The sequence below is a fragment of the Rhipicephalus sanguineus genome, chromosome 1, assembly GCF_013339695.2.
Source record: "Rhipicephalus sanguineus isolate Rsan-2018 chromosome 1, BIME_Rsan_1.4, whole genome shotgun sequence".
NCBI lineage: Eukaryota > Metazoa > Arthropoda > Arachnida > Ixodida > Ixodidae > Rhipicephalus > Rhipicephalus sanguineus.
In genome coordinates, this window is record NC_051176.1 from 174,108,919 (window position 1) to 174,132,721 (window position 23,803).

Consider the following 23,803-nt stretch of genomic DNA (forward strand, 5'->3'; position numbering starts at 1 on the left):
AAGCGGCGTTCAGCCAACGTTTATTGTTTTGCATGCTGGTGGTGCGATCGCAGTATCTTGTATCTTAAGATACTCGATACATTTTTCAATGTATCGGAGATACTGATACACGTCTTGCGAGACGTATCGCGATACAGATACTAGATACCCAAAGAGTATCTAAGATAGTATCTAAGATACATATCTTCGATACTGCCCAGCACGTACTGGGGCCCATAGACCTCGCGAAACATTCCACCATTGTCAATTTTCTTCAAGGAGAATTTGGTTTGCTTTGTTATGACCCGTTTCATTATAACTAGGTGCCGGGTTCCCATTCATGCTTGCATGAACACTTACATATGTATGACATCAGGAGATAGAATAGAATCACAGTGGAACAGCTTTATATAGTACTCTATTGGGGACTGATGGTCATCTTCGCATAATTGTATTGTTATATTTCACTATATATGCACAGTAGTCTTTATATTCCACTGTTGTCATTACCAAGAGGTCGAGACACAAATTTGCAATTTGCAAAAACTGTCTTGTGAGTGGTGGGACCATGGCGTGCAGCAAAAAATACGGACACGCGATGTGTGTTTAATGTGGTATGGACGCCATTAAATTTAAGTAATTTCAATACATTTGCATGAAAATATCTAACTGCTGGTGTATCTCCCGAAACAGGGTTTGAAAAGGTGAAAGCTATTTCTTTTCCGTGTTTTACATGCATAACTTGAATTCGGTACAAAATTAAGTGCTCAGGAAACGGGGAAAAGAGAATGAATTCTCGAAGTGGCGAAGGCGGCAGCGGCGACGGCATGCTGGAGATGCAGAACAAATGTGAACATTTTCAGCGCACGCGAACACGGTTTTCCGGCCGCTTTGGCGCTTTCGCTTTAATTCTCTTCGCTTCTCAAGTGTGAATGCACCGTTATAGTGGATTTCAAGCCCAGAATAACGGGTTTTTGTATCCAGGATTTTCTGCGTGAGCCAGACTGGCAATTTGTTAGAGCCAGGGCTTAACGTCTCCCTTCGTAGGAAGGGGGGGGGGAGGCTCAAAAAGCGGCGACCTCTCATATATATATATATATATATATATATATATATATATATATATATATATATATATATATATATATATATATATATATATATATATATATATATATATTACGTGTTATACTGTGTGAAAGTCGGTTTCGTCGCAATCTGCACAAGCCACAGAATTTGTTTGGGACGATCAGTGTAGCAAAGCCAACTGTCTAGAATTGAACAAATGCTCACGAATTCTATACAAATAAATATATTGTTCCGAGTGTACTTCCAGCATTTATTAATGTGCCGGTCCAATCAAGCACTAAAAGTAAATTAGTATTCTGGATGCGATTTTTCAGAAATAACTCGGGATGTAAAAGATTAAAAATATGTGAGCTCAAAGCAAGTAACTCTAGCTGCAACAGAGAACATTCATTAGTTGACTCACTGCATTGAGGACGTCAGGCACGACAAGGCTAATTTTATTTTCATACCTACTTGCCCAATAAACCAGAATCGTAATGCACAACAAAACGAATGAACGTTGAGTGGCTTGTCTGAGCCACGAGAAGGTAGCTTCACGCTCAAGTGCCTCGTGAAACAGTATGCTGTGCCAAGAAGCTTAGTTGAACATGGTGGTGACCCATATGCTGTGCAGTTTCTCGGGGTATTGCATTCAGCTGTACACCGATACCTGTTGTTTTTTTTTATGTTTTGCTGACGCCCCATCAACCGAATAATCGCGATTAAGTCATTATTCGGTAAGTTGGAGTTATAATTTCTTCGCACAAAGCACTACTGGCAAAAAAATGAACTCCAGCGCCTGTCAAATGGGTGCCGCAGAGCTATAGTTGACCTCCCGAGGGGGAGCCGAGCCTCTCCTTAAAAAATGGAGCCCCCCCCCCCTGACTTTAAGCCCTGGTTAGAGCCGATTCCTGTCTGTGCTGTTACGACGAATATCATATATAATGAACTAATTTATGGTCCCAAAGCTTATTTATAATGAGGTTCGGCTGTAGTAGTTTCAGTCTTGGCCCGTGTTTGCACAGTATGGCCAAAATCCCACTTCCTAAAGCAGAGTGACATGCAACTCTGAATGTATTACAGCACGTGGGAGATATCGGAGCCATTTCCACGCGCTGCAATGATGGATTAAAGTTGTAGCAGGCAAGACAGAGGGCAGCTGAAGTCTTAACATACCTTGGGTAAGGCACCAGGTTTGTTTGGAATTCTGTGAGATCAACATTTAAGGCACCTTCAAAGCGCAGAGATGCCGTGATTGACGACACAATCTGGCTAATTAGGCGATTCAAATTGGAGTAGGTTGGCCGATCAATGTCCAGGTTGCGCCGACAGATATCGTAGATAGCCTCATTGTCCACCATGAATGAACAATCTGTATGTTCCAGTGTTGTGTGGGTCATCAAAATCGAGTTATATGGCTCTACAACTGCTGTAGCCACCTGTAAAAACGGGATGAAAGCATATTCAACTGCACAGCAAACATTGGAGGAATCCTACTACAGTCGAACCTCGTTATTACGAAGCAACACTGGGATCGAGAATTAGTTTGTTATATCCGATATTCGTTATAACAGTAGAGAAGAAATCGGCTCTAACAATTCGGCAATCTGGCTCACAGAAAAATATCAGGTATAAAAACGCGCGCACTGCACAGAACGAAGTTTTTTACAGTGTCCATGTACGAAAAGGCCTTTTCTACTTCAGCAGGGTCAGTCGTCCGGAGTTCTTCTGGCCTTGTCTGCAGCATCCGCACTGGTTTTCGCTACAACTTACCCAACTCCTTTTTAACCACATTAAACCAATTTTCTTAATTTCAAACGCACATTTTGAACAAAAATGTCGTTGTGAATTGTCTTTCAATATTTATTCTGCTTTTAAAGGGGTACTGACACCTTTTTTCGGGGCCGCGTTTACCCTGCCATATAAATCTCCTGTCTGCAGAGACGGCTCTGAGCAAGTGTGAAGTTAACAAATGCTGATAAGATATTTTATTTTTATATTAAAGGGACACTAAAGAAAAATAATGAATCAGTTTCAATTGATAAATTGTATTCTGAGAACTCTAATGCCGTTAATTGCGCTATAATTGGTTTATTAATAGAGAAAATCAATTTCAAACTTTTCATTTTTAAATTTCGCGCCGAAATCTCCCCGCGTGACGTAGCGGATTTTAAAGTGTTCTTATCGTATTCTGGCGCCATTGGCTCAACAAAATTACCCCAAACTTGGTATGTTAAGTCTATGGTCCCCTCAGAGGACAATGTACTTAATTTTTACCGATTAGGAACTACGTTAGTCCCTAGTAGGCGCCGTCAAAACATGTGACGGCTCGGCAAATGGTGCGGAAACTTGCAAGGTGGCGTCGCCACCCACATTTCGTTTTTGCGCGTTTTCTCGCTTACTAAGCGTCTTCTCGCAGCAAGCGTGGTGTTTTTGGTATCGTGAAAGAGTCCTTTACTAATATGAGAAAAATCGCTTTGCTCTTTAGTGTCCCTTTAAAGTCAATTTTTCCATGGTGCACCTACCGACATCGACACTAGCTTGACGTCAGGCTACAATACTAATTTTGATGACTTCACTAGGGGCCACCCTAACTTCACGCAGCAGTCTGGCTAGTTGTGATAACGTCAGGTACCAAAACTTACAAGATGGCCACTTGTGCATCATCAACGGAGCCACGATGCGGAACGGCCGTGAAAACGTCACTCTATATTGTGCGAGCATGTGACAAGAAGCTCATGCCGTGTTGTGACGTCATGGTACAGTGGGAACCGAAATTAGCTTATAAAAACATACAGCAATTACTTTTTCAGGGTGCACTCGCGCGCTTAACACTACCTTTTCTAGGCTCTTGAGGGCTGGCCTTTCATTTGACGCAAAAAAAAGACAACTGAAAATTTTCGTGTCAGTACCCTTTTAATGCTCACTTTAGAGTTTTGAGCCTTTCGCGAACCAAATGTTTCTTCTTTATAGCCGATATTATGTAGGCTCTTACGTTTTCAGTTTCGTTATAAAAGAATGAATGTCAATGAAATCAAGTGTGATCAACTGAAGTTTGTATTTAGTTGCTATAAGCGATAATTTGTTATATCAGTGTTCATTATACGAGGTTCGACTCTATCACGAAATATTCAGATTTCAGCACTGCATGCTATTTTCAAACCTGAGGTGCAGGGTAGACTGAGAACTGCAACTTTGACTTCTTGCCGTATTCAACGGACAAACGCTCCATAAGCAGGGATGTGAACCCTGAACCTGTGCCTCCACCAAAGCTGTGGAAAACAAGGAAGCCCTGGAGTCCAGTGCACTGGTCCGCCAATTTGCGGATTCTGTCAAGAACAAGGTCCACAATTTCTTTTCCGATTGTGTAGTGGCCTCTGGCATAATTGTTTGCAGCGTCTTCTTTGCCTACAAAGATAAGTGAAGAGAGGGTGCAGACAACAAGCTCTGCATAAAATGAGAGTAAAATGCAAAGCAACTTCAGCAACACACAGGCACTGTCAGCCTCTGAGGAAGGCATTGCACCAATGGCCAAGCTGCACGGAGGCTATAGAAACTGCAACGTGAAACGACCACCGCACCTACATGCACTACCAACAGCTCCCCAACAGCTGTAAGCCAATCAATTTTGTGCTGTAGCTTTCGGTAGATTTGTAATGTGTGCGAAATTTCAGAGACATGTCCTGTAGGATAAACGATGAGAAATCCTGCGGGATACAGATGTACTATGAAGTGACGCGTGCAAAGCAGAAATTTTCCAGTTGTCAACGATTATTCAGGAGGGGAAGCACCCTTGCTGCCCCTCCCCCCTTACTTAAAGGAAATCCCGGCTGCACACCTGTAATTCGCATTTTAACGCCATCGCGTTAAAGAGCTCGTTTCGCTGAAATTTCGGTGTCGGTGTCTACTTCTATGATTGTGAGTGAAAAATCATCATTGTCCGTGAGGGATAATTCGAGGTAGATGCAAATAAAGAGATAATAAAAAAAACCTACGGTTCGAGTGGGACCGGGAATTCCAACCTGCGACCCCTCGCTCCGTGGCGCGATGCGTTTAGCCGCTCGGCCACCACGCATACATCTTCTAGCATACTAACGGCGAGCTATTTATATACACCATTTAGCATTGGTGGTACGCAAATCTCGGAGGTTCTTCAGCGGCTTAACTATCACCCGCCAGATGGCGTAAAGGGCCCACGGGCGCTAGAGTTGCTGTATATGCTACCTTTAGGTAGCATACACAGTAACTAACGGGTGCGCTTTTAAACGGCATCGCCCCGCCGTGTGGCTGTGTTTTGTCACGCCGCATGCATGGATATTGGAGCCGGAGGGCATCAGCACTTTGGCTTTCCTAGCAGCACAGTTTAGGTCTCCACCGAGAAGCGAAGCCAGGCTAGCGATTGGGAAGGCGTACGAACACGGCCCGATTAGGCTATCGCGTTCTACCCTTGAAAGCGAAGCTCAAGCGTCCTCCAAGTTTTTCATGCAGGGATTTACATACCTCCAAATTACTTTCTGCTACAAATTACAACCCTCCACCCCCACAATGTGGCAATACGACTCCCGTCCCACGAAACGAATGGCTAAACACATCTTTATGATGATTATACGAGTCGAAATTGAAACTGCATATAATGCAACAGTGATGTAGTAAACATAGTGCTCGGCGTGGTCTCAGTAGTGTGTCATCCCGCCAGACTTAATAGTCACATAATGCATCTTGTATGGTATTACAAGTGCACATGATAATTGCCGAGGTTTTATATGCGAAGACCGCGATAAGATTGCGTGGCTCACCGTGGTACAGGACTCCGGACTAATTTTGGCCACCTGGAGCTCAATGTGCAACTAAATCTAAGTATATGTTCTTGCATTTTGTCTCCATGGAAATGCAGCCGCCGCGGCTGGGAATCGAACCCGCATCTCCAAGCTTAGCAGCACGACACCTTAACTGTTATATAGTGACCGCGGTGGGTGCCCACTCTTAAAGGGGCCCTCTAACACTCTTCAACCCCCCATTCTTTACTCGTGGATTGCGTAGACTGAAGTACGGACGAACTAGTGCAGCAAGAACGGTAGCGATAGCGGCACGCAGTACGTAGTTATTCAATTTAGAAAATTCGAAATACAAAAAAAAAATGCCTACCCTCAACTCGATTTTCGCGGGGTCACGTGACTACAATTCGCTCTCTACTGTGACGTCGGATGGCGCTCCAATGAAACGGGCTGAAAGCTCTTACGTAGGGGAAGCTCGCACACCATTGTTGCTTCTCCTTTCCAACGTATTGTTGACGGCGTTGCCATAGTAACAAATGTGGTTCCTGAAACCTGACTTGTGAGAACTTGAGCGGGCGCTACTGCTTCGAAGCGAGGCTGGCGAGGCTTTGTCTGCTGTTCCTTACAACGACATTCCATGTCATTCCCTCCTCTCATTCTGAGAAGGGAATTTGTGGAGCGGCATGGGCGGTTAAACACTGTCGCCCCTACGCGGGCTGTTCGGTGAGCAGCCCGACGAGTTACAAGTGTGCAGCCAACGTTTATAGAACCAAAAGTTGTGTGCAGCGACAACAATTCAACGAAGAGGAATACTTGCACCGTTTGAACAACAATCATGAGTCTACCGCACATGCGGAAAGAGGCAGCTCGCAAACGTACAGACGCAAAAAGAAGGAAGAGGGACAAGCGTTTCGTATGGATATAGTATGGACATCCGACCGGCGCAGGCAAAAAAAAAAAAAAAAATCCAAAGGCGAAATGGCGACCAGCGCCTCTGTCGTACTTTGTGGTTGTAGTGATATTTTTTGTTGCGACGGCGGCTATTTGGAATTCATTGAAAAAGCACAGAAAAGAAAAACGAAACACAATAGTAATCTCAACTTTGATGCAACGCCGTTATTACTTCTAACGTTACATTTATCCAATCAAAGGCCACCGCTCATCTTCGTCATTTCCGCCCGCAATAGTTCTGGCAAGCGCCACTACGCGCTGATGCGGTCAGCAGCGATGTAGCGACTTCAACGCGTGATTAAAATACTAAATAATTTGATATCGGTGCTTAGACTTATGCTAAAATTATCCCCAGCCATCAGTCTACGCAACCCGCAAGTAAAAAATGAGGGGTTGAATAGTGTTGGAGGGCCCCTTTAATTCCATGTGCATACCTGTTGAGGTGTGCTCCACAAGAGCACACCCTAGTCAAAGTATTGGGGTGGGGTGCGGGGGGGGGGTATAAATATACCCCACACAGACACACACACACCACATTATTAGACTGTAGTGATTAAGGGAAAGCCTTAGATGCCTCGTGAAACACGAAAAGTAACCGTCGGCGTCAACACGAGTGATGCAAAAAATCATTTGGTGACGTCACATATTACCAAAACTTGTGATGTCATCATGACGTCACTATGCAGCTTGATGCCATGTGATGACATCACGCATGACATTGTCGATTGGTCATAGTTGGACTGATTTCGCCTAAGAATTATCTTAGGCGAATGCATAAGAGACCCTTGGAGATTTTGTGTGCGTCCTCTTCCACTACATAAAGTCCCACCGCTGTGTCTTGCACCACCACTGCCATAGCCTCCTTTCGTGACGTGGACTATCGTAGTGCTTACTGCACCAACTGTTTCACCACCTGCATGCTGTCGCATAGAGTCACTTGGATCCACCAAGCCCCAGTGCCTGCGGCAGTGTGGTGCCCACAAACAGGGTACAGTGGAGCATAGAGTTTCTTCTATGAAGTGGAGTACAAGGTGGTCGACTGCCTCTTCCGGGCAGCTTCGTCTGTCGCCAAGAACTCGCAGCACCGCAGGAGGGATACACAACGGAGCGTGTGCTACCGGCATAAAAAAATTCTGCTTCCGATGAGAAAAAAAAAGCCTACGATAGATTAAAGGAGCTCTGCACCACTTTTCCAAGTGATCATCGAATGGCTTCATTGAAGGAGTTTATTGCCTCACGAATCGACTCGATCGTTTGGGTTTATGGCATCATTTGTCGAGAGAGGAGTGAGCGATTTCTAGCTGACTTTGAGTGTTTGGCTCACATGTTCTCAGGAACATCAGCTACTGATCGACAACGTTTTCTGACCATGCTGAAAAAGTGTTGCAGGGCCCCTTTAGTCACAACTAACACACGATGGGGCCTTGCTGGTGCCATATTGACAAAATTCAGAGCGGCGACAGTGCCACACGCTTTTTCAGTGTCAGTTTCGCTTTCAGAGGACCTTTGAATGCATGTCTTCGCGCAGCTCGTACGGGAGCTGTTGTAATAAGAATTACTTCGCTTGGCTGCATCATTTCCAAACTGGGTTCTAAATTACTCATTTGCTTTAGCCACCAAAGATGCACTAGTTACAGGGACCTCCTCATCCTCGCTTTCCTTTCCCATCCTCTTGCTATACTACTATACAAGGTTATGCTATGCTCTGCTAGCATACTTGATAGCCGTGTGGTTACAACGCTCACCTTCTGATCGTGGCATACTCGGCAAAACAGCGCGAACATGACGGAGACACAAGACGAGAAGGACACAGTATAGTGGGTACGCATTGGCGTGCGCAGGGTTCGTCATAAAGGGGGGGGGGGGGCGGGGCGAAGGTTCATCGTAGCGCCCCCCTCCTTATTAAGTATGCGGCAGACTTTGCGCCCCCCTTCTTAGGTGACTAGGGGTGCGGCCGCCCCCCTGTCCCCCTGCCCCGTGCGCACGCCTATGGGTAAGCTGGTTCGAATCCCGCCTCGCCAAGAATTTCTATCTTTCTGTTTCTTTCTCTCTTTCTTCGGGGAGCGAGCACGTGTTCGGGGAGCGAGCGGAAGATGAAGTCTGATCATGATGATGATAGTTTTTTGGCGCCGTATACTGAGTGACAGCAAAATTATAAATGTCATAGCAATAGTCACGTCTGTTTGCAGTTTAATGAGGCATGTGCCTCCAGCACTCACCAGAGATGAGCTGTTCTGGGTGGTAAAGCTGACGGTGAGTGCCGGTGCGCACCTCATCAACAACTGTAGGCTCAAGGTCAACAAAGACTGCGCGGGGAATATGCTTGCCAGCGCCAGTTTCAGCGAAGAAAGTGTTAAAGGAGTCATCGGTTCCTGCAGAAACCTTGTTGCATGGCATCTTCCCGTCTGGCTCAATTCCGTGTTCCAAGCAGTACAGGGCCCAGCAGGCATTGCCCATCTGGATGCCTGCCTGTCCAATGTGAATGCTTAGGCATTCCCTCTGCAAAGGCAAGCGATGTTCATTTTAAAATCCACTTGCGTAGCATGAGAAGCAGGTTGCGGAAGCGATTGCAACGTACAACTGATAACTAAACCGCTAAAATGATATCGCAGTGTCCGCACCTGATGCACCGACTATAGTATCATATGTAAGAACACCTGTGCTGTCCGAGTATATATACCCTGGTCAGATTTACACACATGTCACACGCATAAGCATGCACGCACATGCATCATTTGCTGCAAACGTTCACACCACACCAGATTCCAGATTTTGTCAGACTTTCCTCTGCATGCATGCAGTCAAGGGGGGAGGTGGGGGAGTTATGCACTACCCTCCACACCGCTCCCTCCAGTAAATACGCCTATGCAAGTGGCACGAGCTCAACCTGAGATCTGCGTAGCAGTAACCACCTTTACAATGCTCGCGTGCACCAATGGAACCTATAGACCAGAATTTTCATCGCTTGCGGGGAGCAGCCATCTTTGGTGGGGGCTGCTGATGACGTGGAAGAACGGACGACCACGATAATGGCCGGCCTGTCCTCATCGCATGCTGGCTGCAAGTGTTGGCTCGCCATCAGTTATGAAGTAACCAAACCCGCAGCCATAGGCATGCGCACGGGGAGGGGGGGGGGGGGGGGAGCGCAAAATCTGCCCCATACATTGACTTCCTAGTCACCTAAGAGGGGGGGGGGGAGGCGCAAAATCTGCCTCGTACATTGACTTAGTTGGAGGGGGGGGGGGGCGCTGCGATGAACCTTCGCCCCCCCTGATTGGGAACCCCGCGCACGCCTATGCCCGCAGCCCCTAGCGCTGGCCGTGCCGACTGATGATAGCTGGGTTCAAGGTTATGTATGCTTGCTCTAAAAGAGGGTGCGTAGTAGAAATAGTTTGGTCTGTACCGTGCGATGTGGTGGGGCACGAAAGAGTTTGTTGCAGTTCAAGCACTGCATACGCAATAATAAGCTATTCATTACTTAGGTGCACATATGCAGAAATCTTAGCACAAAGAAACACGAGGACGAAAGAAGACAAGAGGACACAGTGCTACTAACAACTCAAGTTGTTAGTAGTGCTGTCTCCTCGTGTCTTCTTTCGAGTCCTCATGTTTCTGGGCGATAAAGCTGAAGATATGCAGCACCAACTAGCCCACCAGTCAGTTTCATTGAACAGCGCAGAAAGACAAAAACAAAGGATCGACGAGGACCGGCGCTATTAATTACGTGAGTGCTATGCTGAAAGAAAACTTCGCCTCCGTAGTTGCATTGGCCACTTGCTGCCCACAGTGACCGCTATCAAAAGCTAAGCACCCCCCCCCCTCCCCGCGCCCTCCCGGTAACTGCGCTTATAGTATGCTATTAGCAGAAGCGTAGCCAGACATTTTTTTTTTTTGGGGGGGGGGGGGGGTTCAACCATCCTTTTTTATGTTCGTGCGTGCGTTTGTATGTGTGCTTGTATATATACACATGCAAAATCGAAAAATTTCGGGGGGGTTCAACCCCCCCCCCCCCACTGGCTACGCCCCTGGCTGTTAGACAAGACAGCTCGCAATACAGCTGATCGCTAGGTTTAAAAACGAGTCAGCTGTAGTGCTATAGTCATGCTCTACAGGCTGTTCCACGTAACTTGTGCTGGGACTTTAAATATGAAAGGTGCGTCCGAAGCGAATTGAACCAAACGCGCTACCATTCGCACTAGCCTATAGATACTCAGTCAGACTAAAGTCCTAGATTACACTAGGCGACGCTCGTTTCCAGTAGTCATGTTCTTCCTAATGCTGTTTTAGCTGTTCGCCCCGCAGAGTCGCAGATGCAACCTGTTGAGAAAGCAAGGGATGCGCACTGCGTCCCCTGCTCACTCATGGCAGGGAGATAAACAGGGAGGCGTGTGCGTCGCATCTCCTCCTGCATATGTGAAGGTGTTCTACAACCCTGCGTACCGTATTTGGGTCTTCACTCAATATTGAAAAAACTTCGGTAATTAGTCAGTTCAGGGGAAATTAAGAAATTACTATTCGCACTGTAGGCTAGTGCCAATAGTATGCATTCAGTTCAAATGGCTTCGATGCGCCTTTCGGTCCCTGCCGGCGGCAAGTTATCTTTTCGTCCACTTTACATTCTTCACATTTATATGGATTTGGGCTTTATACGGAACATGACGGCGACGGTTAAAACCTTCCCAAAGTGTCTATATAATTTCTATCGCAATAAAAATATATAGAAAAAATCCGGCAGATCCCACGCACTGTGGGAATCGATGTAATGCGAAGCAGCCAGCAATGAGTTGCTTACATCGCCTTGTTTGTCTTTGAATCAAATGAAATCATTCATGCCATGGCATCCAGTTCACCATATATTGCATGTTTGCCATGCGCGCATGCATGCTCAATCTGATATATACCATGCTAATGAAACGTATATTCTGGTATATACAATGCATGACCTGTCATTTATGTTCATCACGGACTCGTGTCATGCTATACCAATTTCGGTATATTCCAGTTAACAAAACGGCTGGAAGCGCACCATGACAATGTCATGTAAATCATACCGTACATGACATGCATAACATGATCCGCATGCTATAGGACCTGTGATTTATGTTCGTCATACAGTCACATCGCGCAAGAGCGAAATGGTCGCGAGTGCACCATGAGCGTGACATGTAAATCATGACATACATGACATGCATGTCATGGTTTTCATGTTACCACGGATTTTCTAGCCAGGGAATTAATCACACACTCTGAGCACCGGTTCCTGACGCCTAAAAACAAGCAAGCAGGCCGCTTCTACCTTCTTCCGAAGATCCATAAGGTGTCCATAGATGAACTGCTTATCGCGCAAATCCCGGGCAGGCCTATAGTATCTAACAATAATACACCTACTGAGTCGCTATCAACATTTCTAAATCATCATTTATCTAAAATACCATCTAACCTACCGTTTTTTGTTCAAGATACACCTCATTTCCTTCGAATAATAGATTCTATTAACGAAACACAAACACTCTCGGATCAGGCCATTCTGGTAACATTAGATGTCTGCTCCTTGTATACGAATATACCTATCGCTGAAGGGATTGAAGCGGTCTCAAAATCACTCATAGAAAGCAAGCAAGGACATACTGCTGAAGTTTACCTATCGTTACTTAAACTAGCCCTGACGCTAAATTATTTTGAATTTGATTCGTCCTACTACCTGCAAACTTTCGGCACTAGTATGGGAACCCCTTTTGCGCCAACATACGCCAACATTTTTATGGGACAGTTAGAATCGGAGCTGTTGGAGTCATGTCCAGTGAAGCCTTCCACCTATCTCTGTTACATAGACGACATATTTATCATATGGGAACATGGCGTAAGTACACTAAACGCATTCATTGACCACTGTAACAAGTTTCACTCTAGTATTAAATTCACCATGCACCATTCTTCCAGTGAAATTAACTTCCTAGACACGACGGTACCTATTGAAGCAGGAAAATTAAAGACGACGCTTTACAGAAAACCAACAGACAGCCAGCAATACCTAGATTACACTAGTCATCACCCGCGACACTGCAAACAAGGGATATTTGTAGGACAGGCGAGGCGTATAAGAAGGATCTGTAGCGATGACAGTGACTACGTTCACCACTTAAAGGGGTCATGAACCACTTTTCCAAGTAATGATCTGATGACCTTAGTGTCGGAGTTTACTGCCTCCCGAATCGATTGCCGCAAAAATTTCTCGAATCCGTCAAGAATCAGCGGAGTTACGGGGGTTTGGCGCACGATCTCGGCGCTTTCTCTCTTTTCTCGTGCCGACGAGCGCACTAGAAGCTAGACAGGGAGGGATGGCACGGGGGTAAGAAGTTACGTCAGCGCGCGTCATGAAACGCGATCGCTCTCCCGCTGTGATTCGCACGCGCGAGTGCGGCTACCGTGTAAAGTTAGCAGACTGAGGAGTGCGGCGTGGGCAAGTGGCGGCACCCCGTGGCATGAAGCGCATCTCATCCGGCTATCGGCCAATAAGCATGCTATGTCTCCGCGACGTCAGCGTGCAGATGCCGCGCCCACCGACGAGAGTGAGAACCGGCCTCTGTTTGAAAAGAGGGCGCCTGAGGAAACGGCAACTTCGCGCTCCGCTTGTGGCCTTTACGCGGCGCGCACGACTGTAATATTTTGCAGAGCAGTTCATAGCCGTGTCAGCTTTCCGCAGGTTGTGTTTTTTCAACAAACCCAAGGGGTGCTTCATGACCCCTTTAAGTAACCTAAAGGAAACATTAGTTAAAAGAAATTACCCGCATGATGCTCTAAACAAGGTCTTCAACGAAGCATGTAAACTAGATAGGAAAGCATCACTAGCTCAAAGGGCCCCCGTAGCACAGCCTAACCAGCCGCCAGCATTTATAACCAAATATTCAAATGCGCTACCAAACATAAATAATATCCTCCGTAAGTATTACCCAATACTGGCAAGCAACGAGTGCCTTAGGAAAGCGTTTCCCGGAGTACCAAAGGTCGTGTATCGCCGCAATAGGAATTTTAAGGACATGTTAGTGCATGCAAAAGTAAACCCTCATTCTACTGCCCACATAACACCTTGTTCTCGTCCAAGATGTAAGACTTGTAAGCACCTTCAAGATGACGTTATAGTTAAAAGCACCGGAAGTGATTACGTCCATCATATAAAATCTAGTTTTACCTGCACTAGTTCAAACGTTATCTACATGATGGAATGTTCATATTGTCAGAAACGGTACATTGGCGAAACGGGACAACCTGTTAATGTTAGATTAAACGGGCATCTCGCGGACACAGCGAAAAAGTTACCCAAAGCAGTGGCACAGCATTTTAATGTAGCATGTCACAACTTCGAAGATCTCAAACTTTACATCAACTTCCGGTCCCCAAGAGACAGAAAATATACAGAGTCATACCTTATACACAAGTTCAATACGCTCCAGCCAGCAGGCATTAACGTTTCAAGGGGGCTCTTGAATCTATTCGGTATGGCACATACACAACGATAACGAATGAGAGTTAATCCCTTCTTCTAGGCATTTCGAACCTACTATTGTTAAAATGCTACGTGCTTCCATTGACAATCATTCAGCGACTCACCCAGTCGTCGCGGTGGCCTCTCCCCCCTCTCCCTTCTTTTGGAGAGGGCACGAAGCATATACACACGATAGCTAAGGAAATAAGTTCCAGCCTTGAAGAAGACAAGTCCACTTGTCGAAACGTTGGCTCGAGCACCCACCCCCTGTTTACGGATTTTTTTCATCGCAGCTTCCATCTTCCACTTCCTGCCGTTTTTTGGCATATATGAAATTATCGGCACGGCCGCAAGAGCCCCATGGCCGTGGAATGTAAATCATGGTGTTCATGACATGCATGTCATGATTTTCATGTTATGACCTGTCATTTATGTTTGTAATACGGTCATGTTATGCCATACCAATTTTGGTGCACATCCGATTAACGAAACGGCCAGGAGAGCACGAAGTCGTAGGCGGCTAGATAGATAGATACGCTCAAAGTCGCAGAAGTTCGCTCAGAAATGCTTCGCATTTAAAACTGTGGATGCGGGCACGCTTTTTTTTTTTTCTGGAGAGCTGCATTGCCTTCCCTATAAAAAGTTCGTCCGATTGGAAGAACCAAATAATCCGGCGCCTTTTTCATTAGTTTCGTTCTCGCCTTCACTACCCTTCTTACAGGCGATATCTCCTCGCCACTTATTCCTTTATAAAACACGCGTACAATGTCACCACTAAGCACTGAGCCTATGAAGATTTTGCGCTTGTCCACTACACCCTGTTATATCCGCTTGCGCAGTCGGAAACGCACAGAATGGAGCGAAAGCAGTTGATCGCGCACAATGGTCATGCGAGACAAGGAAGAACGGGTCGGCGACTGCATGGCAACGTAGGGTGGCAGACAATTCACAAGTGATATATCTCGTATGTGGACCTATCGAGAGTATGTGCCCGAATGATGTCAGGTGAATCACCGTTCTGGCGTCACTAAGTGCGCCACAAAGACGAGAAACGCCAAGAGAGAATAAGGCGCTCGTTTTTTAACAGCGAAGCAGTTCTAGCTCGGCGTAAAGAGTTTGACCGTGCCCAAAAACCATCATCATCATGAACGGGTATGTTCCACAGAATTTGGGCAGACCCAATACGGCGGGGCCTGTAATAACCCTAATGGGGAAGTGAACGAGTTAGAGAGAGAGGGAGAGAAATAAAGAAAGAAACAAACAGAGAGACGGAAAGAAAGATATAAAGAAAGAGAAAGGGAAAAAATTCATCATGAGGCCAGATTCGAACCCGCCTACCCTCGATCCCACGGCGCTCGAGCGTCCTACCACTCGGCTATTCAGGCACGCTAGGAGAGCATAGCATAACCTTCAAGGTGGTTGGAATAGGAAGTGAGCATGTGGAGGAGATATTTGACGGTGAGGAGGAGGGAAAGGAGGAAGGGAGAGAGTAAAGCGTGGCACAGAAATAATGAGAAAGGGGGAAATAGAGCGAAAGAACGGCAGAACGAAAAGGAAGAGAGACAGAGAGAGCATCAACGAAAGAGAGAGAAAGAAGAAGAGAGAGAGAGAAAAGATAGAAAGATAGTGGAAGTAAACATCGCGTCGTCTAGCTACCAGATACTGCACCACTTGGCGAAGCTGCCACGCCCACCGACGGAGACATCGCCTGCGCCTGGCTGCGCCCGATCGTGTCCAGAGTCATGGGGCGTCCGAAGAAAGTGCGCAGGGCCGTACCTAGGAATTTTTTTCGGTGGGTGCTTGTGTGTATAACGGCTAACTTTGGCAACTAGTGGTCGTTGTGAATGCGTGAATGTATTTTATTGCCACCCGAAAACTTAAAGCGTGAAAAAATTTCGGGGGGTGTCTTTACTCTCGAAGAGGAAGCCGCGGATCTCAAAGCTAGACGTGTCGGTAGACGGAGAGTACGAGCGGCGACGGGCCCGTGCTTCACTGTGCCAAGCTTTGCGCGACCTAGAGCAAACTGCCCGTATATTTTGTATTTTCAGAGCCTGTTTTGGGGCCCTTTAAAAAGACAGGGCGACAAACACGGACCCAAGAGAGTAGTCAAAGCACTGCAAGCGCCGCTAACAAGCGAAAAATCCTGCAGCGGCGGAAAAAGGAGGTAGACGCAAACACTTATCTGCACATTCCCAGGCAAGAGGCGATACCTATCAGTCGGGTGCACGTGGCGGTCTACGTGAGAAATAACTGTTCATTTTCTTGACTTCTCTCTTGTGTTCGCGTTGGCACGCCCTGTCTTTTTAACATCTATATACCTAACAACTACCTCCGCTACCTGCTGTTTTTCTTTCTCCGTGGTTGAAGCACATTCCGTCCCTCTCATGTTTGTCGACAGTTGTGAGAAAGTTTCGAGACTTCAAAATGACGTTGCAGAAGGAAACCGGAAACAGAGAGCGCGCTGTTTGCCGAGCTCCGGCCAATCAGCGGCGGCTGAAATGGGCAGTCCCTTACATAGACACATCAAGACACATTCCCCGGTGCAGTGATGTATTTTATGTCCCGACTGCCCGTTCGGGTTAAAAGAAAAGACTAACGGCGGCGCGCCGCAGTTATTGCGCGGCGGCGGCGGCGTGATCTCTCTCCGGACTTCGGCGGCGGCGTGAGCAAACACAGGCGGCGGGGGCGGCGCGGTGCGGCGGCGCACATCTGTACAGGGCGCGCAGCTTCGTGCAACACCCTCTAGACTAGAGCACTGCACGGGCCGGATTTTACGGCCCGGGCCCGGCCCGGGCCCGCTTTATGAAGCCCGAGCCCAGCCCGGACCCGTGGTTCCAAGCGCGGGCCCGGCCCGAGCCCGGGCATACATGACCGAACCCAGACCGAGCCCGTCCCCGGCCCGTGGTTCCAAGCCCGGGCCCGGCCCGGGCCCGGGCGTACTTGACCATACCCAGCCCGAGCCCGGCCCGGGCCCGGGCCCGGGCGTTCATTACTAAACTAATCCAGGGTGCGCTTGTTCATGACCAGACCCGACCCGGGCCCGCTAGAGGATATTAGTTGTTGATGATTATTATTAATGATGCCGTGCACTTTGTAGCGGGCGATCGGACGGAAAATCCGGTGTGTACATGCATCCAAATGTTGCTTTGCCTGCGGTGAAGGAAAGAAGTGTTAATTTCAAGGGCTCGTTTTCTTTGTTATACACAATATTATTGAGCACTAACAGACCATAATGCCAAGGAAAGTATAGGGGATGTTTTTACTAGTAAATGTAAGGTAAATGTGAAGAAAGAAAAGTGGACGAAAAGATAGCTTGCCGCGGGCAGGGACCGAACCTGCGACCTTCGAATAACGCGTCCGATGCTCTACCAACCGAGCTACCGCGGCGGCCATCCCCCCGTCCACTTTATAGGGTATATATGTACATTTAAACGTGGGAGCGTCAGTCAGCGCCGCCAGTAGCCATGACGGCGAGTGTGGAACACCCTTTTTTTCCCTGCTGGCGTCACGTAGCACGTGAACTTATTACGAGCTGGCAGCTGACCAATAATCCCTCGCATACTACCTGAGAGCATCAAGTCTGCCAGAACGAGACCCTCTCTAGGAATGAAGGAAAGAAGTGTTAATTTCAAGGGCTCGTTTTCTTTGTTATACACAATATTAATGAGCACTAACAGACCATAATGCCAAGGAAAGTATAGGGGATGTCTTTACTAGTAAATGTAAGGTAAATGTGGTAGCTCAGCAGTTAATCTGTTTCGCTGTTAAGTCCTAGGACGCGGGTGCGATTCCCGCGGCCACGGCGGCCGCAATTTGATGGGGGCGAAATGCAAGAACACCCGTCTATATACTTATCTTTAGGTGCACGTTAGAGAACTCAAGGTGGTCGAAATTAATCCGGTGCCACTACGGCGTGCCTCGTAATGATATCGTGGTTTTGGCACGTAATACCAAGGAATATAAATGAAATGTACCGTATGTGTCAACCTAGAATAAAAGACCGAAATCTTTATTCCTCCCATGGGAACAACCTTGATCTGGCCCATTGTTAGTGCCGTTAATATATATATATATATATATATATATATAAATGCTCTGTATATACTCTGTATTTTATGCTCTGTATTCCTAGACGAAGGCCGATCCCACGGCCGAAACGTCGAAATAAACTGTGCTCCGTACGTCGTGTCTCAAATACCTTCCTATATATATATATATATATATATATATATATATATATATATATATATATATATATATATATATATACACGTGATCTGGCGTGTTTATAAGGAAACCCACCACGATGTACTTGTTACTTTGACAAAGTCTGGTCCAGCAGACGAAACGTTAGTGAAAATATACAGTGCCAATCTATATGTATACTGGGGAAAAAAAATAGCACTTCAACTGTTTTTCTATTTTTATTGCTAAGCTTTACTAAGAGCCAGCTCTTTGCACGTGTCACTTCAGCTTGGCACAGTATACCTTAGACCGTGTAATGCATAACGTTCGCGTGTGCTCGAAGGCCCGACTTACCGAGTCCGGCCCTGCCCGCAGCCTCAAGCCCGGCCCAGGCCCGCGGCTTCAAGCCCGGGCCCGGCCCGGACCCGCACTATCACGCCCGGGCCCGCCGAAAAACGCTTCGGACGGCCCGTGCAGTGCTCTACTCTAGACCTCTAGAGTGTAGAAGGTGTTGCTTCGCGTAGCCGCGCGGGCACGGCGCCGCGTCAAAAAGGTCACGCGCTGACACGCTGCAACGCGTACGTGTGTTCAGGCCTTAACCGGACCAGACGACGGCAGTGACGCAATAACGGATAAGTGCAGGAATGGTGACGTTACTTCCGAGCTGCAAGTCACCATCAACGACTTCGAGACTAGCTACTGAGTAATAATTAACATACTCGCAAAGAAGATGAAAAAAGTGGTCACTCATTGGACCGGACCTCAGATACGTACCGTCGGAGGGCACTTAGCCCGGTAGGACATGTGCACAGCGAGAATAGGAATAAGAGGCCTCGTGTACGTCAGTAGCTTTATTGTTCTCCCCGAATGTTCCCGTGAGCTGATTCTATGGACTTCTTGCAAGCAAACAGTGCAATCGTCGACTTGAAAGAATCTCAAGTTTCTTTTTCTACAAAGAAAAAAGAATGCTGTCGCCGTCATACGGAGCAACCAATCGTTTCACCTCTCCCTATTGTGGACGAAGGTGGGTCATTCCATGCGAAACGTCCCAGCCATTTTGGCGACCATCTCAAATGTGATCGAAAAAAAAAAAACGTGCTGATTTCTTCCATGGAAAACAGTAAATTGCTGGAATATTTTAGAGAGAAAAAATTTGGCCTTCCGAATCTCGCAGAATGTCGTGTGAGTGACGTTTGTTAAAAAAGTAACACTGAGAGCATCGTATCTTGTTTCAATGCCAAAATTGGTGTGCATATAAAACAAAAGCGTTTGCGTAAGGTGTTCGAATCTTAGTAATATTACCGCGATTTTTCTGTCATATACGCCTCCACAAACTTTGCCAAAATATTCCATGTTTGCATTTTTTCCCTTCTAATACCGCGTTATGTATGAATATTTTGGAAGTCTTGTATTTTTCGACTTTTCAGTTTCGTTCAAATCAGATGAAATCGATCTGGGACCATTTTCGGCCTAAATAGTAAGCCTATAAGCCTTTGGAAGTCTTGTATTTTTTGATTTTTCAGTTTCGTCGAAATCAGATGAAATCGATGTGGGACCATTTTCGACCTAAATAGTAAGCCAAAACTTGAAGGGAGACGACAGCTGCCCAGGAATGCTCATAGCGCGCATGCGCGTATTCTCGTTCATTTCACCGCTGCGTTTCATTGTACGGCGCTTATCAACTCGGCGGTCGTCGCTCGCGCGTTCAGGTTAAAAAATGGGCGGCTGTGCGTTGCCACAAAAAATCGAATCGGCCATTTTGGAAAGTAACGAAATGCACCTTGACCCTAAAGTAAATATTAAAAGTGTTTGTCGCACTTTTCGCCAATGAACGTCTCTTATAGAGTCACCCATGAAAATTTGTTCAAAAGGGATTTGCTTCGTGAATTCATGGGGTACAATTCGTAAAGTGCAGTTGATGCCGTAAAGAAGAAAAAAAAAGAGCTTGTGTATTTGGATTTCTCCCGGTTGGTGTAATCTAGCGCAACTACAGCTATGCTGTCTGTCGCAGGCGACAATTCAACAGTCAGTGTTAAAAAGAAAGAAAGAAAGAAAGAAAGAAAGAAAGAAAGAAAGAAAGAAAGAAAGAAAGAAAGAAAGAAAGAAAGAAAGAAAGAAAGAAAGAAAGAAAGAAAGAAAGAAACGGGATAGTTGGCCCTACTATGCATATAAAGAATTAAAGCGGCGCACACTATAGAGTCCCAGAATGCATACGAAAAGAAATACCAACAATAAAACAAACTGCCGCGATGATTGACTGGCAAGCGTTGTTGCGAGAGAGAGCGCTACAGAAGCTACGGCTACCATACTAATGAAAGTGACAGTATACTATATAACAGCTAGTCAACTGCGTCCTGCTGCAGCACATTGCGACTCGGAGTTTGTTGACCTGATGCAACTTGCTGACACGTAACACTGGCGTAGCCAGAGCGGAGGAGGGTAGAACCCCCCCCCCCTTCCGAAAATTTTCGTTTTTGCATGCGTACAATATACACGCACACATACAAACGCACGCACGAACATACATAAAGTGTGGTTACACCCCCCCCCCCCCTTGCCCCGGAAAAAATTTCTGGCTACGCTACTGACACGTAATACCATGCACCTCAAAAATAATTAAGGCAGTTAAAAGCTTAGAAATTGCACAAGGATTGGCAAGAAGTCAGCAGTAATATTACTGAAGATTTGTGACCATTCGGGAAGTCAACGGACAAAACGCACCCATCGTTGCAAAGAAAAGCTGCCAGTGGTTCTGTAAATAGATCCAGAAGCGGCGCGGCCAACGCCCAGAGGATGTACAAGGGAGGAACGAACTGGGGGCGACGCACGACTCGAGCTCTCCGCGGCGGAAAAACAAAAAGACCGAAGATGGCGAAGTCCATTTAAGGCGCCTCGCTTTGCTCTACGGATGGTACGACTCCAAATGGAGCGCTCGCCTCGCGCAGCGATGGTACCGCGGACGAAACGACGAAACTTCCCGCCAGACGCGCGCCGCTCGTGACGTCACCAGGGCAATTCCCTCTTTGTATAAGAAAAAAAAAAGCAAGAGGAAATGATGAACTAATGGAGCAGCATACACTGAGTCACCGGTCGGACCCGCCGTCGCCGGCGAAACAGCGGTCAATAAAGTGCACAGCCCGTCGGTGCGCACGCCAGGCATTCGAATTGGCTGTACGCACTTTTCGGGCGCGCTGACTGAATGAGCTTGCTCGCACATAAACGCTTGTGTCAACTAGAAGGCCACCTAGAAATCGGCCGTAAAGAGACGCTAGGAGAGCTATACTTCTGCGTCGTATGGCTTACGACGCAAATGCAAAAGAGTTGAGAGTACTCGCATAGGCGTGCGTACGAGGAGGGCAGAGGGGGCGGCCGCCCCCCCCCCCCCCCTAATCATATGAAGGGGGCGCCAAGTCTGGCCCATATCTCTACTTAATCGGACCTGTCCCGTCATTGTTTAAAGTGCGAGGTTATGGCCATGCAGGTCTTTGACGATAATAGCGACCGTTGACGTTGCTTTCCAAGAGAAGAGGTTCTTGATGGAAAAAGGAAAATAGAAAGGTGGGGGAGTGACACAGTAACTGTCTCTCAGTCGAGGACACCAGCTGTTTACTTGCCATCCTTATACCCCGGAAAGCGCGGGACCAAAGGCAGGCCGTTGTGGGCAGCACGTCATCGCTTCATTTTCATTTTTGCATACACTGCGAAGGTTCGAATTCGAACTCGATCAACGGGAGGGGGGAGGGGGGGGGGGGTATGCGGTGAGACTTCGCCCTCCCCCCCCCCCCCCCTAATGGGGAACCCTTCGCACGCCAATAGAGACGAGATCGCGCATACGGTCAGATTCGCTTCAGAGCGCGGCCGGCTGTGGATTAGGGACAGTCCGTACCTTTTCTTTTTTGTGAAAAAGTCTACAACCGAGTCGTTCGATTGGTCGCAAGTGCGATTGAGACTGCATAGATACGTAGAAGACATTGTAAATGCAGCATTATATGAGTTTGACAGGTGTATGAAATATCATTGCAGCAGTGGCAAAATACAGCTGATAGCAAAATAACCATTTACTTAGCATATCACATGCACGTCTGACACAAAAAATATCAAGGCCGAATGCATAGCGCCTTTAGCTGATAGATAATCAAGAAAAACGACTCACCATGATGCACTAATTCACGTGGCAGACCCACGATATGCTTCTGCAAACCGTCTACCTCGTTCGAATTCAGCCGGCGTTCTTACAGTTAGAAGGCACAGCAGGCACAGGGGAGTGGAATGAACGAAGAGGCAGCGCCGTATCTCGCATGCCGCGCCGACGGGCGGTCGTGGGATCGTGGTGGTGGCGCTGTCCTCGCTCGCGTCATCATCATCATCATCAACTGAAGATGTCGAGAGCGTCTGCTTTTGGCGCACGTACCGTAAAGGCCGAGACAGACGGTCCGATTTTCCATGCGATCCGACGGCCGACGCCGCGGTGGGAGAGAGGGAATGGTGGCTGTACGATGCTATGAAAGGTCACCAATCCGGTTTCCCCTACGCCGTGTCGGACGTCGAATCGCATGAAAAATCGTACCGTCTGTCTCGCCCTTAAGCCGTTGGAAGCGCGTGATTTTGCGTTCTTGGCACGTTTAACGCTTTCATAAGCTCTAGTCAGCGCCTCAGCTACTGCTACGCTCCAGGGTGCATGACTGCATATGCACGGGGCAAAAATTACCGACGATTATTTGAGCGCAGCTGTGTTTTCCGGGTTGCCAGACAACATAAATTCCAACGGCATTAACTGTGTGCGTTTCCGCACGGCTAATTACGAAACACAGCAATAAAATTGATTAACAGTTGTGTAATCGTTGAATGTTGCTTTTTTCATTCTGAACGATATACAGTGAGTCAGAGTTCTTCAATCATTGATGGATTGAAGAACTCTGGCAGCGAGTGACAGTGAGAAAGGTGGGCACGATGCCCGAACCACGGTGTAGGAAGAAGAGGTGATCCAATGCGGCAAGCGAGCGTGGCGAAATTTTGTTCGGGTTCACATACGCGCTCGTATTCTTGCGCTGCTTCGTGAAAGGCGCGGTGTTGCCGTGCCTCTCAGCCAGCCTCTTTCGTTTTTTGCTCGCTTTCGACAGATAGATTGGACAGTCTGGAAATATAGTCGGCACCAAGGCTTACACGACACAGCAATACTTCTGACTCCGCTTCCGCTTCCCGGGGTTCTGCCAACGCGCAAATGCAGCGTCGCACAGCAAGCCTCTCGGTTCAGCGTGCCAAGCTGTCGGCACGGCTCATCAGTTCCCCGCACCGACTGAGCAACGCCCGTGCGCGCGTGTTCCCGCTGCCGATAAACAGGCTGAGTCGGCTTAATATCTCC

The 23,803-nt window shown here is 47.2% G+C and overlaps 1 protein-coding gene across 1 annotated transcript in view; it reads right to left on the reverse strand.

Annotated features, from left to right (window-relative positions):
* LOC119402592 (tubulin alpha chain) overlaps positions 1 to 22,706 on the reverse strand; it is a 33,074-nt gene extending 10,368 nt beyond the window's left edge. The window contains exons 1-4 of the mRNA XM_037669729.2: positions 22,595 to 22,706; positions 8,993 to 9,272; positions 4,211 to 4,455; positions 2,224 to 2,486 (exon numbers count right to left, since the gene is read on the reverse strand). Coding sequence (XP_037525657.1) covers positions 2,224 to 2,486; positions 4,211 to 4,455; positions 8,993 to 9,272; positions 22,595 to 22,597 — 791 coding nt within the window. The 5' untranslated portion in view covers positions 22,598 to 22,706. The remainder of the gene's footprint in view (positions 1 to 2,223; positions 2,487 to 4,210; positions 4,456 to 8,992; positions 9,273 to 22,594) is intronic.
* Positions 22,707 to 23,803: the final 1,097 nt, after the last annotated feature.